At 25.4% G+C, this 14480-nt stretch overlaps 4 protein-coding genes and 1 long non-coding RNA gene across 6 annotated transcripts; 2 read left to right on the top strand and 3 right to left on the bottom strand.

Annotated features, from left to right (window-relative positions):
* Nucleotides 1-157: 157 nt before the first annotated feature.
* LOC128966357 (alpha/beta hydrolase domain-containing protein 17C-like) lies at nt 158-1119 on the bottom strand. The gene has a single exon (XM_054313204.1). It carries the CDS (start codon nt 1064-1066, stop codon nt 158-160), a length of 909 nt encoding a protein of 302 aa, XP_054169179.1. The 5' UTR covers nt 1067-1119.
* An 86-nt stretch (nt 1120-1205) lies between these two features.
* LOC128966356 (uncharacterized) lies at nt 1206-2289 on the top strand. The gene is made up of 2 exons (XM_054313203.1): nt 1206-1946; nt 2012-2289. Exons 1-2 carry the CDS (start codon nt 1286-1288, stop codon nt 2287-2289), a joined length of 939 nt encoding a protein of 312 aa, XP_054169178.1. The 5' UTR covers nt 1206-1285.
* A 1043-nt stretch (nt 2290-3332) lies between these two features.
* LOC128966354 (vitamin D3 receptor-like) lies at nt 3333-5703 on the bottom strand. The gene is made up of 8 exons (XM_054313202.1): nt 5515-5703; nt 5170-5240; nt 4964-5068; nt 4815-4906; nt 4109-4763; nt 3881-4012; nt 3724-3785; nt 3333-3629 (listed from the first exon to the last, which is right to left on the bottom strand). The coding sequence occupies exons 1-8, from the start codon at nt 5567-5569 to the stop codon at nt 3380-3382; spliced, it is 1422 nt and encodes a 473-aa protein (XP_054169177.1). The 5' UTR covers nt 5570-5703; the 3' UTR covers nt 3333-3379.
* An 865-nt stretch (nt 5704-6568) lies between these two features.
* LOC128952582 (uncharacterized) lies at nt 6569-7235 on the bottom strand. The gene is made up of 3 exons (XR_008484443.1): nt 7152-7235; nt 7006-7067; nt 6569-6739 (listed from the first exon to the last, which is right to left on the bottom strand). It is a non-coding gene; the product is annotated as an uncharacterized LOC128952582 (long non-coding RNA).
* Nucleotides 7236-10120: 2885 nt separating this feature from the next.
* Nucleotides 10121-11198, top strand: LOC128952581 (uncharacterized). 2 transcript variants are annotated; one of them, XR_008484442.1, is made up of 2 exons: nt 10121-10985; nt 11082-11198. XR_008484442.1 is itself a non-coding variant. In XM_054297998.1 (2 exons), the coding sequence occupies exons 1-2, from the start codon at nt 10552-10554 to the stop codon at nt 11143-11145; spliced, it is 498 nt and encodes a 165-aa protein (XP_054153973.1). In that variant the 5' UTR covers nt 10524-10551; the 3' UTR covers nt 11146-11198. The 2 variants fall into 2 exon arrangements, 1 of the variants encoding a protein (XP_054153973.1); XM_054297998.1 differs by having other exon boundaries at nt 10524-10985.
* The last annotated feature ends 3282 nt before the right edge of the window (nt 11199-14480 follow it).

Genomic DNA, 14480 nt, shown 5'->3' with positions numbered 1-14480 from the left:
TTTTCACAATAAATGTTTAAATCCATAGAATATATACTATTGTTATAAATGAATACTTTTGTAAAACTTTTTTCTAAATTTTAATTTAATTAACAAACTATTGAATAAAGAAATATAAATGAAAAGTATGTAAATTGTGATAATAATTATATTATAATTATTTTAATTGAGTTATAAAGAGATGAATTCGTTGAAAGTATTGTGGATGTGATGAGACATCATTGTGTCGATAGCCGAGTGCCCAAAACGGTGGCACCGATTGTGGACATCGTTTATAAAGAATAACAGCGTCTTTAATGTCAGTCAATTCATCATTAGTTCCATGGATTACAAGTACTTTGCATTTAATTTTATTAGCTTTTAAAAGATTGGGAAACGGATCGATAGTCCAAAACTGTTTGATCCATTTGGGACACAATGTTCGTAAACCAGACATTATGGACGACTCGAGGATTACGCCATAAAACACTAGCCGTGTGGACAAATCAATGGTCGGCACAGTGCCCACGGATGTGCCGTAGAGGACAATATTTTTTGGTGAAATTTTATAAAGATATATAAGCGCAGACAGGGCTGAGTCAATATCTGCGTACAAATTGTTTTCCGATGGCTTACCATCGCTCAGACCATAACCAGAGTAATCATAAGCCATAATATTACAGTTAAGTTGTCGACTGATAAGCCAAACATGACAACAGATAAATCCCAAATCACAAGCATTGCTATGACTGTAAAGTATAGTCTTGTTTGTTGTCGTTGGACTTCTCAAGAATATGCAAGAGATCCGATTACCTCTTCGACTGTCAACCATCAGGACATCAAACCGATACAATTGTTTTAAAAAAATACTTAAGTTTTTATTCAATATTTCTTGTGAATAAACAATTGCTTCTTCATTAAGCTCTAGAACTGACTTATTGTACTTCTTGTCGTAAACAAAGTCATATAATTTGGGTTTTGGCGGATAAAATGCTAAATTGGATACTAATCGAGGAATTACATGAATTGGTGGACAACACGACTGTTTAAATATAGTCATTAAATCTGGTATATCGTTGTAATCCATTCAACTCTTCATTAACTTTTTTTTGTCGTTTAATGTCAAACAATACTTCACGCGATACTAATTCTTCCGAAATACTAATTGAATTTAAAACCAATCGCGAGATTTACTTTTATTTATATATTTTTTTCCTTTAATTCTTTTCGTTGAAAAGCCTTTGAAAGTCTTCTAATTGATTCGTTTACTTTGTTTCAGCAATTTATTGATAAGTCGTTGAAAGTTATGACTACTTATACAACTTCAACAGATTTCAACACAAATACCACTGAAGTAGTGGTGGAAAATGAATCCAAAGATTTTGGACAAGAATTCTTATCGCAATCAGTTGCCGTCAATTCAATTGTCAATAATTTGACGCAATCTTTACCATCAAAGACTGGTTATTGCTGTGTTGAGCAACCAATTGCAACCATTGGACAGCCATTTATCACTTGTGATGGTGTTTTAACAATGGTTTTGAATAAAGACATTCGAGTGGACATCAATGCCAGTCATGCCATTTGTGTGACGACCCCGAACTCCAAAGTTGCGGTCAGTTATTCGGGACAAAACATTGGTGTTATCCATCCATTTGGTCGCGTATATCAAGAACTGATTCCTTTTAATAGTTGTCACATTGAGAGTGGCATACATTTGGCTAAAATAGGGAGCAGAGGAGTGACATTTACATCATTATATCGGTCGCTCATCTATTTGGTAGATACTTCTGGATGCAAGACAACAACCGAACGGTTCCGTAAATTAAACTATGACTTTACAAATGAAATCTTTAATATGAATGGACTCAATGGTGATTATGCCCGACATAAAGCTTTCTCAGACCTACTTCGTGGCGGTTATGAAATGTCAAAGGATGGGTCCGACCAGTTCTGGTTTTTAGCCGGTATTTAATTGTATAGTTGTTTTAAAATATGTATTGATTTTTAGTAATTTGTTATATTTCTTAAGGCCTTCGTATTCGTCAAAATTCAATATCTGGAGACCTAATGCTTACAAAATCTTACGGCAAGACTGTCATCCATATTAGTCCAGAAATGAATTCAATTAAAGTCAGTGCACCGAACCTGCGAATCGCGGCCACACCTAAAAGTGAGGCATACCTTCAAATAATCAAACCTCACTCTCGGGACGAACAACGTGTTAGTGCTGGTTATGACTACTTTCGGGTCAAATACGGCTCACAAAAAGCAGGTTTTGATGGCAGAGACCAATTGGTTCTCATCTGAATTTAATTTAATATTAATTTATTTTTGTTTTATTTTTACATATTTTTTAGTTATATTGAATTTGCATATAATTTATTGTAATATTTAAACTTAGATTTTCTTTCATTTATTTACATTATAGTATTATTTAAAGTTAAGTAAAGTTAAAGTTTTTTACAATTTAACATTACCTGTACAATATTATTTGTTTTATGTTAATACCAGTAAATAATTAATGTTTATTTAATGTTTTTATTTAGTTAATGTTATGGTACTTATTTTTTAGTTTATAAATATCTGATAATTGATACTGTTATTTGAATAACTTGTAATTTTTGAAATTTAAATAAATGAATTTAATATACAATTAAGTAAATCAAGAAAAATTATTATAATAATTGTTTTCAATTGAAAAATTACTTCATTTATATATCATTATAATATATTATATAAATTATTTTTTAATACTGTAATTTTAGTAAATAACTAATTAGCCAATATTCTGCTATATGAAAGTTATAATATAAATTCAAATGTATGGTATAATAAAACAATTTTATTTAATATTTATATATTATAGTAATTAAGAGAAATTTAACAAATAATAATCAAGTGAAGTACATAATCACTAGTTGTGCCATTAAATTGAAATAATTTCGTTTCGAAATAACGTTTTACTTTACACAATGAAAATAACAATATAATAAATATTGTCTTTAATAATACATAAATTTTCATTACTGTTTAATTAATTTACTAAATATTTATAAAAGAAAACTAGAATTTAATTACATTATATAATTTTCTTAGATATTATTAATTACCATAAGTTTTAATTGTTATTTACATTTAATCAATTTGAAATATTTATAGATTGACAATACATAAGTAATAAAAAAAATGTTTTACCGGTAATCTATTTTTAAATTTCAAATAGTTTAATCTAACCTTATAAATAAATTATCTTATTTAATGAGTAAGAGGTAATCCAAAATAATTAATTTTACATTAATTCAATTGAGCATTAATTACGATTATACTAACATAAGATTGAAAGTTTAGTGACATTTATATAATAAATAAGTGAAATATTGATTGAAAGTAATGTTTTTTATGATAAACGACGCAAATGTTTAATATTAATACCGCATAAGCTATTCAAGTCAAACACCTCCCGCGCCAGTGGGCCGTAATGACAGGGGTTATCACTGCACGATATCTCCATTTGTCTCTCTCCGAGATTATAAATGTCATCAATTGTTTTCATAAGTCGACAAAACTTGTAATCGGCGACGTCTTTGGAGTCATATTTCAATTGTAAATAACGATATAATAAATACATATATGTGTATTGTTCAAGTCTATAGTAGTTTAAAATATATTAATATCATTTTAATAATAAATAATTATATACTTAATGATAAATTTAATAAAATAAAATGCAAGTAGTATTACTTGACATATTCCGGATGCATCAAATTTTTACGGTTAGGATTGAAAAATATGATTACTGTCAGCTAATTATTTTTTAAAATTTTTTTTAAATAAAATAATTATTAGTTATTGTAAACATAATTTTAAGAAATAATATTTAGTTTAATTAAATAATTACCAAATCCAACAAAATAATGTCCGATTCACACTCGCAAAAGATTTTATTGAAATACATTTTATAAATATTATAAATATCTCGACGAATAAGTTTCAATTTATCCATCGCTACGATCACTGATTGCTCTCTATTCTAAACATTTGTTAAAAAATTTTAAACAATAATATTTATTTAAATAATATTATTATTAGTATTTTATAATTAAAACAATATTAAACATATAATTACCAAAACTATATTCCAAGTTTCTTCTGAATGTTTATAACAATCAATAATTCTTAAACAGATTATATCAACGCATCCATACTTTACGAGAGCTATCCTATCGTTGACACAGATATCGTGAAATGAACTTAAATTCATTGAAAAGTCGATAACATTTTGGATGTATTGTTCCCAGAATTGATCAATAATTGAATTCAATTGTTTATTAGTTGTTATTAGAGTCGATATTCTGGGACATGGCTTAGCAAACAGATTAGATATATAGCACAGTTCGTATAGTCGGTTCCCCTCATGAATTGTCAATACATTACTTGGAGATCTATCAATTGCTTTCATAGGAAGTGCACCACAATTATAATATTGTCGTAATTTTTCGATATTATTTTTATCGATTACATTAAACTTTTCATTTGAGATATTCATTTGTTCCAACATTTTGATTGCAATATTGTTTTGAATATTTTGAATCTTTACTGAATCGTGATATTCATCATACATATCACTACTGGACTCATCACTAGTTTTAATGCTGTTAGTGTCGACATCAGATGGTGATGCCATGTCATTGAATCCATCCATTATATGATACGAGTCATTACTGGAGCACTCATTAGTTAAGTGATTGATTTCATTTGACTTGATTTCAATATTTGATTTTCTATTATCATTAATATTGTATTTAATATTAGTTTTATCATCTTTACTATAATTTCCTTTCAATTGATAAATTTGTTTCTTTTTTCTGTTTTCTTCAACCAATTTATTTCTGTGTTTTCTTTGATCTTCATTTAGGATATTATTCTAATAATAAAACTCTTTATTAACTTAAATTATAATTTCAAATATACAAAATCATACTTTTTTCATACCAACCGCCAGACATTTAATTAAACGACATTTTCTACACGATTTTCTTGTCTTCAAATTGATCTCACAGTTGCCATTAGTTTTGCATTTGAAAACCTAATCAATAGATTTTAATTGATTATATATATATAATAAAGAAATAAATATAATTTATATATGTATTCAATATATATATAAATTAGTGAAAAATTAATGACTTTATTTTTGATGGCATTTCGTCTGAAGAATGGTTTGCATGATTTACAGGCCAGGGCTCCAAAATGTTTGCCTAAATTAGTATTTATGTCATTATTTATTAGATTATTATTCAAAAGAAAAATATATTAATATATAGTATTTTATTTTTTAAAAAATCAATAATCTATAAAAAATATTGTACTGTATTATATTAATTTAATATAATACAGTACATAGTGTTAAAATTTGTTGTTAAAATCGATTTATAAAAAAAATAATATTTGAATAAAATATATCTACTAATATCATATAATAATGTATGAAATTTTGTTAATATAAGTTATATGATACAACTTTTGACTTACCAATAGCCCGGTCGCCACATACAGCGCACAGTTTGCTTTCATTTTCGCCACCCATGCCTACTACCTATCCTCACAAAATTAATTGTTCATTGCATTTACACTATAGTTGTTTCTAGTGTATTATTAAACTGGATAATTTGAAAATTAATAATAATTAACATTTTATAATAATGCTAAAATTATATACTTTGTAACACTTTTAACCATTTTCTATTGGATAACCAATGAAAAATAATTTAAACAAATAATACAATGATAGACAATTAAAAATTTATATATTTATACTGTATTTAAAATTGTACAATATTTATAAAGAAGTAAACATGAATTTACTATCATATATAAAAATTTTATAATAAATTGCTTATTTAGTTGTGCATTCAATGATCAGTTTGTTATCAATGATAAAATAATGAGTCGTCAATATGTTTGCAATACATATACCGTACAGCATATGATAGTACAGTAATAATATGTATGTATGTGTGGTATTAGTGTTGACTTGTTTTTTTGAAGGACTTTTGTCTAATTACTTATAAAGTCAAACTCAGTATTGTGTTGTACATCACCTATACATTCACTACACATACCATTTAAATATACATTCAATTTAATTATAAATACAGCAATATTTTTAATAAACACTGTTACCTATGGATGTCATGGATGATTGGATCGATAATTTATAAATTTTTTTTAATAAAGTTTTATTACTGTTATTAGCATACATTTTATTTTATATATAGTGTATTTAGTATATACTATTTAGCGATCAAATCGCGCAATTGTCGCTATAAAAACTATTAAATCTCAATTAACTTATTAATGATTAAAATAACTAAACTAAAACTTCATTCATTTCAATTCATGTTAAATACTCTATTTTAAAACCTATTTATTTGCACAATTATTTTTTTATTACAAATAATTGGATGCATATATTATTTAATAAAAATATTTAAAATAGACAAAGTTTTAATTATATAACACTATTTATTGAAAATTAATTTTTGGTGTATTTTCGATATCGAAAATTTCCTTAACAAATGATCCGTAATAATTTGGATTAACATTAACGTTGTATTGAAGTTGTTTTTGTCCCAATTTATTAATGTCTCTCAGTGTCAATAAAAGTCGGCAAAACTTATCGTTGGCTTCACATTCAGATCCATATTTTATTTGAAGATAACGTTTAAGCAAATATAGGTATATGTTTTGCTGATATCTAAATTTATATATAAATTATTAAATAAAGGGATGACATATCATATTCATATTAGCCATTAGAGAGAGAGATTCAGTGTAAGGGTTTGATTGTAACGTTTAGCACTAAATATTATAGCATATACTGTATTTCAATCACATGTTTGGTGTGTATTGCTATAATATTTAGTGCTAAACGTAACAATCAAACACTTACAATGAATCTCTCTCTCTCTCTCTCTCTCTCTCTCTCTCTCTTGACTTTTGAATATATTATAATTTACTAACTTTATAACATCTCTATGTATTAATTGTTGTCGTTTTGGATTAAATAATGTTATTGCAGTCAACTATAAAAATAAAGTATTGTATTTAATGGAGTGAAAATAAAATAAAACATTAATAATTGTTATTATTATTAAAATAATAATTACCAAATCAAGAATAATGCGATCGGAATCCCATTCAATGCATACATTTTTATAATATATTTTGTATACAGTGTACAGAAATGTTTGCATATATTTAAGTTTTTCAAATTTAATCTTAAATGCTATTTGAGAGTTCTGTAACAAATCGGTATAAAAATTATTCAATTAAAATAATCAAAATAAATAATATAAATAAAAATAATAGCATATAGTATACCACATGGACACTCCAGTATTGATAGATTTGATTGAAAATACTAACTGATCGCAAACATATAATATCGACACATCCATACTTAATGAGTGCAATCCTATCGTTAGGACACATATCTTCAAATGAGCCTAAATTTTTGGTCATTGTTATCAAATCACGTATATTTTTGTCCCACAATTGTGCACTAAATATATCCATTTCATCAATGCTTTCAATCCGATGAGTATATCTTTTTGCCGGATATTTGTCTATAAATTTTGTTGCATTTATTAACTCCGATAATCGAGAGGACTCTAAGTCTGCAAAAATTGTATTCAATGGTCTGACTATTGATATTATAACAGATTGTTGATTACAAATAATGTCATTATTTATTTTATCTAATTTAAATAATTCTTGTTTATTATTTTGATTATTATATATATCTAACAAATTTGAATTATCTATTATATTTTGATCAACATTTTCATTAATGAATAAACTATTGCATTCATTATTACTATTTTTATAATCAAACGCTTTATCAAAATCGATAAATTTTTCAGTATTTGCTTTGAGATCAGCAAAAATCACATTATTATTATTATTGCAATAATTTATAAAATTATTATATTTTTCTTTCTTTTTATTTTCAATTAACAATTTTCTGACTATTTTTTTCTCTTCTGTCAAAATTGATTCCTAGTTTATGAAATTTTTTAATAATTTTAAATTAAAACTATTATTATTAATATACAAAATATTCTGATTTTGCAAACCTTTTTCATACCGACAGCAAAACATTTATTTAATCGACAATTTCGACATCTTTTACGAGTCTCTCGACTTATTTCACATTTATTATTATTTTTGCACTGAAACTCCTTTGAGTTAATTAAAAATAATAGATTTTTAAATATATATTTTTGTCTTTATATATCAGGGTTGCGATCTCGGGGTAGGGGTAAGGCCTGCTTACCTCCCCCAGAGACCAAGAATTTTGAGATTTTACCCTCACACTTTTTCGGAAATTTGAAAAATTGTCAGGTAGAACTATAAGAAACTGATACCTCAATTTTTTTATTAAAATTTATTAATATAATAATAATTAATATTTAACTTACTATTTTTATTTATTTAAGTTAAATTTAAATTAATTTATAAATTTAAGAAAATAATGGAATTTATTGGGAATATATTCCCATTTTACTGGGAATATCCTCCCATTTACATGTGAATTTTCTCATAACCATGTTGATTTTCAAATTTTGAAAAAATTATAGTTTAAAAATGCAATAAAACTCGACACCTAACCCATTACCCTCCCCTCTAGTCCAAAAAAAATCTTGAGCAACCCTGATATATACTGTATATGTGTGTATTATATCACATAATTTAATAAATATTACATAATTTTTGAGTCCATTCCTGCGGAAGAATGGTTTGCATGACTTACAGACCATCGCACCGAAGTGTCGACCTTTTGATAGTTAAATACATATTCTATAGTAATATCAGTTATTTTTTAATTATTTATTAAATAACTAACCGATCGCTTGATCGCCACAAACAGCGCACGACTTCATAGTAGTTATTGAATACTTAATAAAATATTAAAAACTTATAACACATGAAATAATTATAAATATGTTATATATATTGTATTTAATTATTACATTTGTTTTTTGTTAAAATTTTTATTTAAAACGTTATATTTATGTTAGAAATAAAATATACATTAAGCACATGTGATGATTAAGTCAATGATAAAGACATTAAATATGAAAATTATTATAATATTGTTGTGTATCAAAGGTTATATTGTTCCTACCATTTGTTGGCCGCACACTCACTGTCGAGGAAGTCATTGGTTCTCAACTAAACATAGCATTACATTTGTGACAACAGGAAAGGATTCATATCCTCGAGTCATAACAATATATATATATGTATTAAAGTATTGCCTAAATATGTATTTTGAGAATCAAATTATGTAAAATCTTTGTGGTTTTTATTAAATACTAAGAAACTATCATAAATTTTTGACTATTTAATCTGTATTTATGAGTATAAAAACTAATGGTTTATTTTATATACAGTATAAGATAAGATTATTTAATATTATGTAATACAATGTTTCAATTTGATTAAAAATTATTTATTTTTAGATATTTTTATATTTTAGAAAAATTTAGATTTTAAAGTTTGATTAACTTCTGAAATTTTTAAAAAGCAATATTTAAATACAATTTTAATATAAAAAAGAAGTTAAAGTAACAACAATTTTTTGACTAATTATTCAGATTAAGTTATAGCATTAAAATCAGGGTTAAGCAAGGGGTGTGGGTGGGGTGGGTGGGGGTGTTAACCAAAAACAATATCGAATTTCAATCCCTCGGATATTTGATTTTTTATTAAATTTTTTAGATTAAAATATGAAAATATGGTACTTTGACTCACTTTAATTATAACTAATAAATATTACTGTATTGATAATTATTGATAAAAATTTGTTATCTAATTTATTTCTATAAATTTCAAAAAATTATATGATATAATGTATAAGTTATATACTTTAGTTATACTTTATAGTAAATATTCAAATTATTATTATTTATTTTAGTTATTTAAGATTATCTTTGAATAATTGATTTAAAATATGATAAATATTTGAGATTTAAATGAAAACAATAATTAATTTGCATTTAAATCTAATTTTGTTAATAATTTTGTTAAATAATATAATAAATGTCGTAATTTGTGAACAAATAGTGTTATAGTGTTATAGTGTTTGCATTATTGACGCAATCATTGACTGAATCAGTGTTTGTGTTGATCTCAAGTCATGTCAATCATCGCCGAAACGGACGACTCATTGAGTGTAGTGTTAAGTGAAGAGCACTTATTGTCCACATTTGAGCCATTCTTGAGATCGTTGGACACATCGGTTGAGTCGGTGATCGCCGCACAACAATCACTGGCCGACCAATTGATTCAATTACAACAACTCATACAACATATTGAACGCAATCCAGATGTGAGTCAAGTCATTGAAGACAAGACAACTCGTATCAAGACTTTGAAGCGAAGACTAACTCTTATCCATAGCATTGTCCAGAATTCACAGCAACGCATCCGAAGACTTATCAAACAATTACCTAATAATTAAAACATTCCGTTATCTTAACAATTGATCCATTTGTGGTGATAATGAGTGCCACTAAACGCAAATCAGACTCAAATGTGATGATTGAAACTGACGAAGACGTGTATTATTTGATCGCTAAAGAGTGTATGGATTCACTTATCGATTCAATTGAAGGCCAATTCAATAACAATACCATTACTGATGTTAATTGTGAAACCACTTCAATCGATGCTAACAATGATGAAGAACTTTGTAGCGAAATTTGGGACGACTTAGACTTTGATACCAATTGTCTTAATAATTATCAAATGATATCAAACCACTCATTGCCATCTAATGTTAATAAGATGTGTTGCACTTCATTTGATGCCAATTATCAATTTAAACAACAATATGAGTTACTCTCAGACCAATTGACGACCAAAGCAACAGCTAAGCCGCCTATAGACGCGACACGAGTGGCCACTCAATTGCTATTGGATTTGGACGCTATTAAGTATGGTTTTTACATTTCATATTATTTAATGACAATAACATAATAATAATAAAAACTTATTTTTTATAAATTTGTAAATCTTTTACTATATAAAAGTGATGCCATTATTGGATTAAAACACCGATTGAGTGGACCCGTTGTCAATAAATTCAAACATTAAGTTTTGTTTTTCATTTGTTTTTTGTTAAATTGTTTATTCAAGTTATTTATTCATTTGTAAAGTAATTTTATTATTAAATACAATTTAAATTCAAATACTACTACTGTTTTGATAATTTATAATAATTCTGTATTAAAATAAAATAAAATTACAACTAATTATTATTATAAATGATGTTATTTAATTATGCCAAATAAATTAATCATATATTTCGTTTACTAAATTGAATTGAGTATATATGTAATATTAGCTTAAATTGCATAAACAGTAAACTTGTAAATCTATCTTAAAAGTTTTTTATATATAAAATTAAAAAAAAATTGATTTCCTTTTATTTATAGTAACATCTGTTTAATTGTAAATATAAACTATAGTTTCATTGATTGATCAAGGTAATGTACAATAATAATAATAATTATACATATACATAATGCTAGACAATTGATATATATTGCACTTAATTTTAAATATTTTTATAATCTAATATTTGTTTAAAAACATATTTAACCATGTTCACTAATCATCTTAACAGTTAATCGCCCATAATATATATTTTGTATATATATTGAATTTTAAAGAATTTTAATATAAAATTATTTTAAATATATAAGTAATCAATAAAACAATATATTTTTATAATAATTAATAATAGTTTATGAGCACTTAATAATTTTGTTGTATGTGAAAATATGCTTAAAAATGAATAGTTAATAAAATATATTTTATTTGAATATTAAATTAGATCAAAAAGATATTTTTATTTTCATTATTTTATTTGTGTTACAGATATAACTTATGGATAATAAAAAATGAGTGAAAAAATATGTTGTGTTTGTGGTGATCGAGCAGTTGGTGAGTAATAATTGACTGAATATAATATTTTTAATTAATTATCACAAAATATTTATAAGAATATATAAAATATAAAGTTAATTACATTACTTAACATTTATTATTTATTTATAAATATAATTATTGTTAAATTTAGGGTTTAATTTTAGTGCACTTACTTGTGAGTCCTGTCGATCTTTCTTTAGACGCAATGCTCACAGAGTTCAGGTACTGTATGTTGTTATATAAATATAATATATTTATTTAAATATATATATAGTATTTTAGTATTTAAGTTAAGTATATATATATCAGGGTTAAACAGGATTTTGGATCTTAGGGGGGATACAGGGTGGGTAAAATGAAAAATCTTTGAGGTATAGGGTGGGCTGTACATTTTTATTGCATTTTAAACGACAATTTTATCAAAATTTCAAAATCCAGTGTTTCAAGAAAAAATTGCCAAAATTATCGAAAATACCCATGTAAATTTTAATAGGAGGAAATTCCGAGTAAAATATGAAAATATTTCCAAATAATTCCTTAAATTTTCAAAATATTTTATTGAATCAATAAAACCTTAATTTTAATTAAATTTATAAAAATAAAAAATAATCATGTTAAAATAATTAATAATAATTAATTAATAATAAAATTTATATAAATTATATTTCAAGCAATTTCGTTGTTATTTCGGTAATAAATGCGATGTTAATTGTGTTTCGCGAAAATTTTGTAAAAAATGCAGAATTGATAAATGTTTTGCAGTTGGGATGAGAAAAGTCTGTATTTTTATTTAATTAATAAACCCAACTATCAGTATATATATATATTCGTTAAATTATATATTAGGAATCAATATCAGTGGGAAATAAACGTAAAAAAATTGAAGAGAGTATCGACTCGACAACCAATGATCTATCAAATGATAAAATTATTGATGTATTTAATGTTAAAACATCTACCAATTCATTACCGAACTGTACTGACCAAAGGTCAGTTGGTATACCGAGTCTAATACGAAATCTGATATTTGAGTTGAATGAGTTAGAATTTAACAGATTTAAACAATTGTTTGGTTCAACAAATATATTGAGAGAACCGGTAGTTACAGCTAATTCAGAGATTACAACATTGATGACCGCATTGGATGTATTGAAAACGAGATGTGACTTAAAGTGTCGGCGTATTGTTAAAATGTCCGCAAATATCAGTGAATTTACAGAATTGTGTGTAAACGACAAAATAGCACTTTTAAAGCCCGCCTGTCCTGAGATTATATGCTTAATATCAGTTATTAACTATAACTTTGAGGGTCAGTACTGGAACTGCTATCTTGTAAGTAATGTTTATTATAATTTACAAATATATCAGATGACCAATTTGTTAATAATAATAATAAAACTTATTTTTTCCTAATAACTAGGATGACCACAATGCAATTATTTTGCCAATTAGTATATTTAAGTTAGTTAAGGGAAACCTGTATGATGCGCACCGGGCTTTTCTGAAATCTCTGTGTGAGGCCTACCAATTGGATGTCAATATTCTTGATTTGGTATATGTTTTATATCTTTATTGTAAACTATTATTTCTATCTATTGTTTTAATATATATATATATATATATACTCATTATATTAGTTAACAGCTATAATACTCTTCAATCCAAACCAACCAAATTTGAAACATAGAGATATTGTTAGGTATAAAATGAGTTTGAATTAAATAAAATAATTATATTTTCAATAAAAAAATAATTTCTGTATTTAATAGATTTCAAGAGAAAACATACATTTATTTACTTTTACGTTACTTAGAAATCAAACACAACTCCAAATCAATAGCCGAAAGTCGATTCTTGAAACTAATGAATATTATACAGGAGTTGTATGCAGTAAACCGTATTCACGTCAATAAGTTTGTTGAGGCAGAACCTAAAGATGCCGGTCCTCTCATTGAAGAAATATATGATCTTAAACCTGGCTATAATTTGGACAATCATTTATCACTATTAAACAATAATGTTGACTAAATGGCAATAATTTTATTAATTATATATATTTGTGAATTTTATGTTATAAACTATACTGTATATGTTTGTTCTAATATTGTACAATAATAATACTTTATATAGAGAATGTTGAAATTATGTATAATTTTTATAAAAAATGAAAAATTGGCGCTTTTATTGACAAAAATTTCGAGGGGGTTTATTTTTTTATTTGTGGCCCACTTTATTTTCAATTTTCGAAAAATATCTGGAAGTAAAATAGAAAAATATTAGTCCCAAGAGGGGGTAAAATGTTATTATATTGTACTCTTTATCCCATTGCTTAGCCCTTTTTAATTTAAAGTACCGGTAATATTATTTTTATAATAAATAAGGAGTAGAATATTAATAAAATTAAATTTTAAATAAAATTATTACCGATAAAGTTTTTATAAATTTTCTTTTGAATTTTCTTATTAATAACTGTCATTACAAACAATTATCTTTTTAAA

This window comes from Oppia nitens, unplaced genomic scaffold, assembly GCF_028296485.1.
Source record: "Oppia nitens isolate AA-2021 unplaced genomic scaffold, nextdenovo-longstitch-racon4-pilon3 scaffold1_pilon_pilon_pilon, whole genome shotgun sequence".
Lineage (NCBI taxonomy): Eukaryota > Metazoa > Arthropoda > Arachnida > Sarcoptiformes > Oppiidae > Oppia > Oppia nitens.
Note: the sequence above shows the minus strand (reverse complement) of the source record. Positions and strands in the feature narration are given on the sequence as shown.

Bases quoted from the DNA above. Each gene is read 5' to 3' on its own strand.
- LOC128966354 (XM_054313202.1), bottom strand. From the start codon at position 5,569: ATGGGTGGCGAAAATGAAAGCAAACTGTGCGCTGTATGTGGCGACCGG. The intron at 4,907-4,963 runs GTATGATTTTGT...TTTTATTATTAG, and splicing joins TGGCGGTTGGTATGAAAAAA to AATAATATCCTAAATGAAGA. The intron at 3,630-3,723 runs GTAATACTACTT...AAACTACTATAG, and splicing joins ATGCATCCGGAATATGTCAA to ACTTGAACAATACACATATA.
- LOC128966356 (XM_054313203.1), top strand. From the start codon at position 1,286: ATGACTACTTATACAACTTCAACAGATTTCAACACAAATACCACTGAA. The intron at 1,947-2,011 runs GTATTTAATTGT...ATATTTCTTAAG, and splicing joins CCAGTTCTGGTTTTTAGCCG to GCCTTCGTATTCGTCAAAAT.
- LOC128952581 (XM_054297998.1), top strand. From the start codon at position 10,552: ATGAGTGCCACTAAACGCAAATCAGACTCAAATGTGATGATTGAAACT. The intron at 10,986-11,081 runs GTATGGTTTTTA...ACTATATAAAAG, and splicing joins TTGGATTTGGACGCTATTAA to TGATGCCATTATTGGATTAA.
- LOC128966357 (XM_054313204.1), bottom strand. From the start codon at position 1,066: ATGGATTACAACGATATACCAGATTTAATGACTATATTTAAACAGTCG.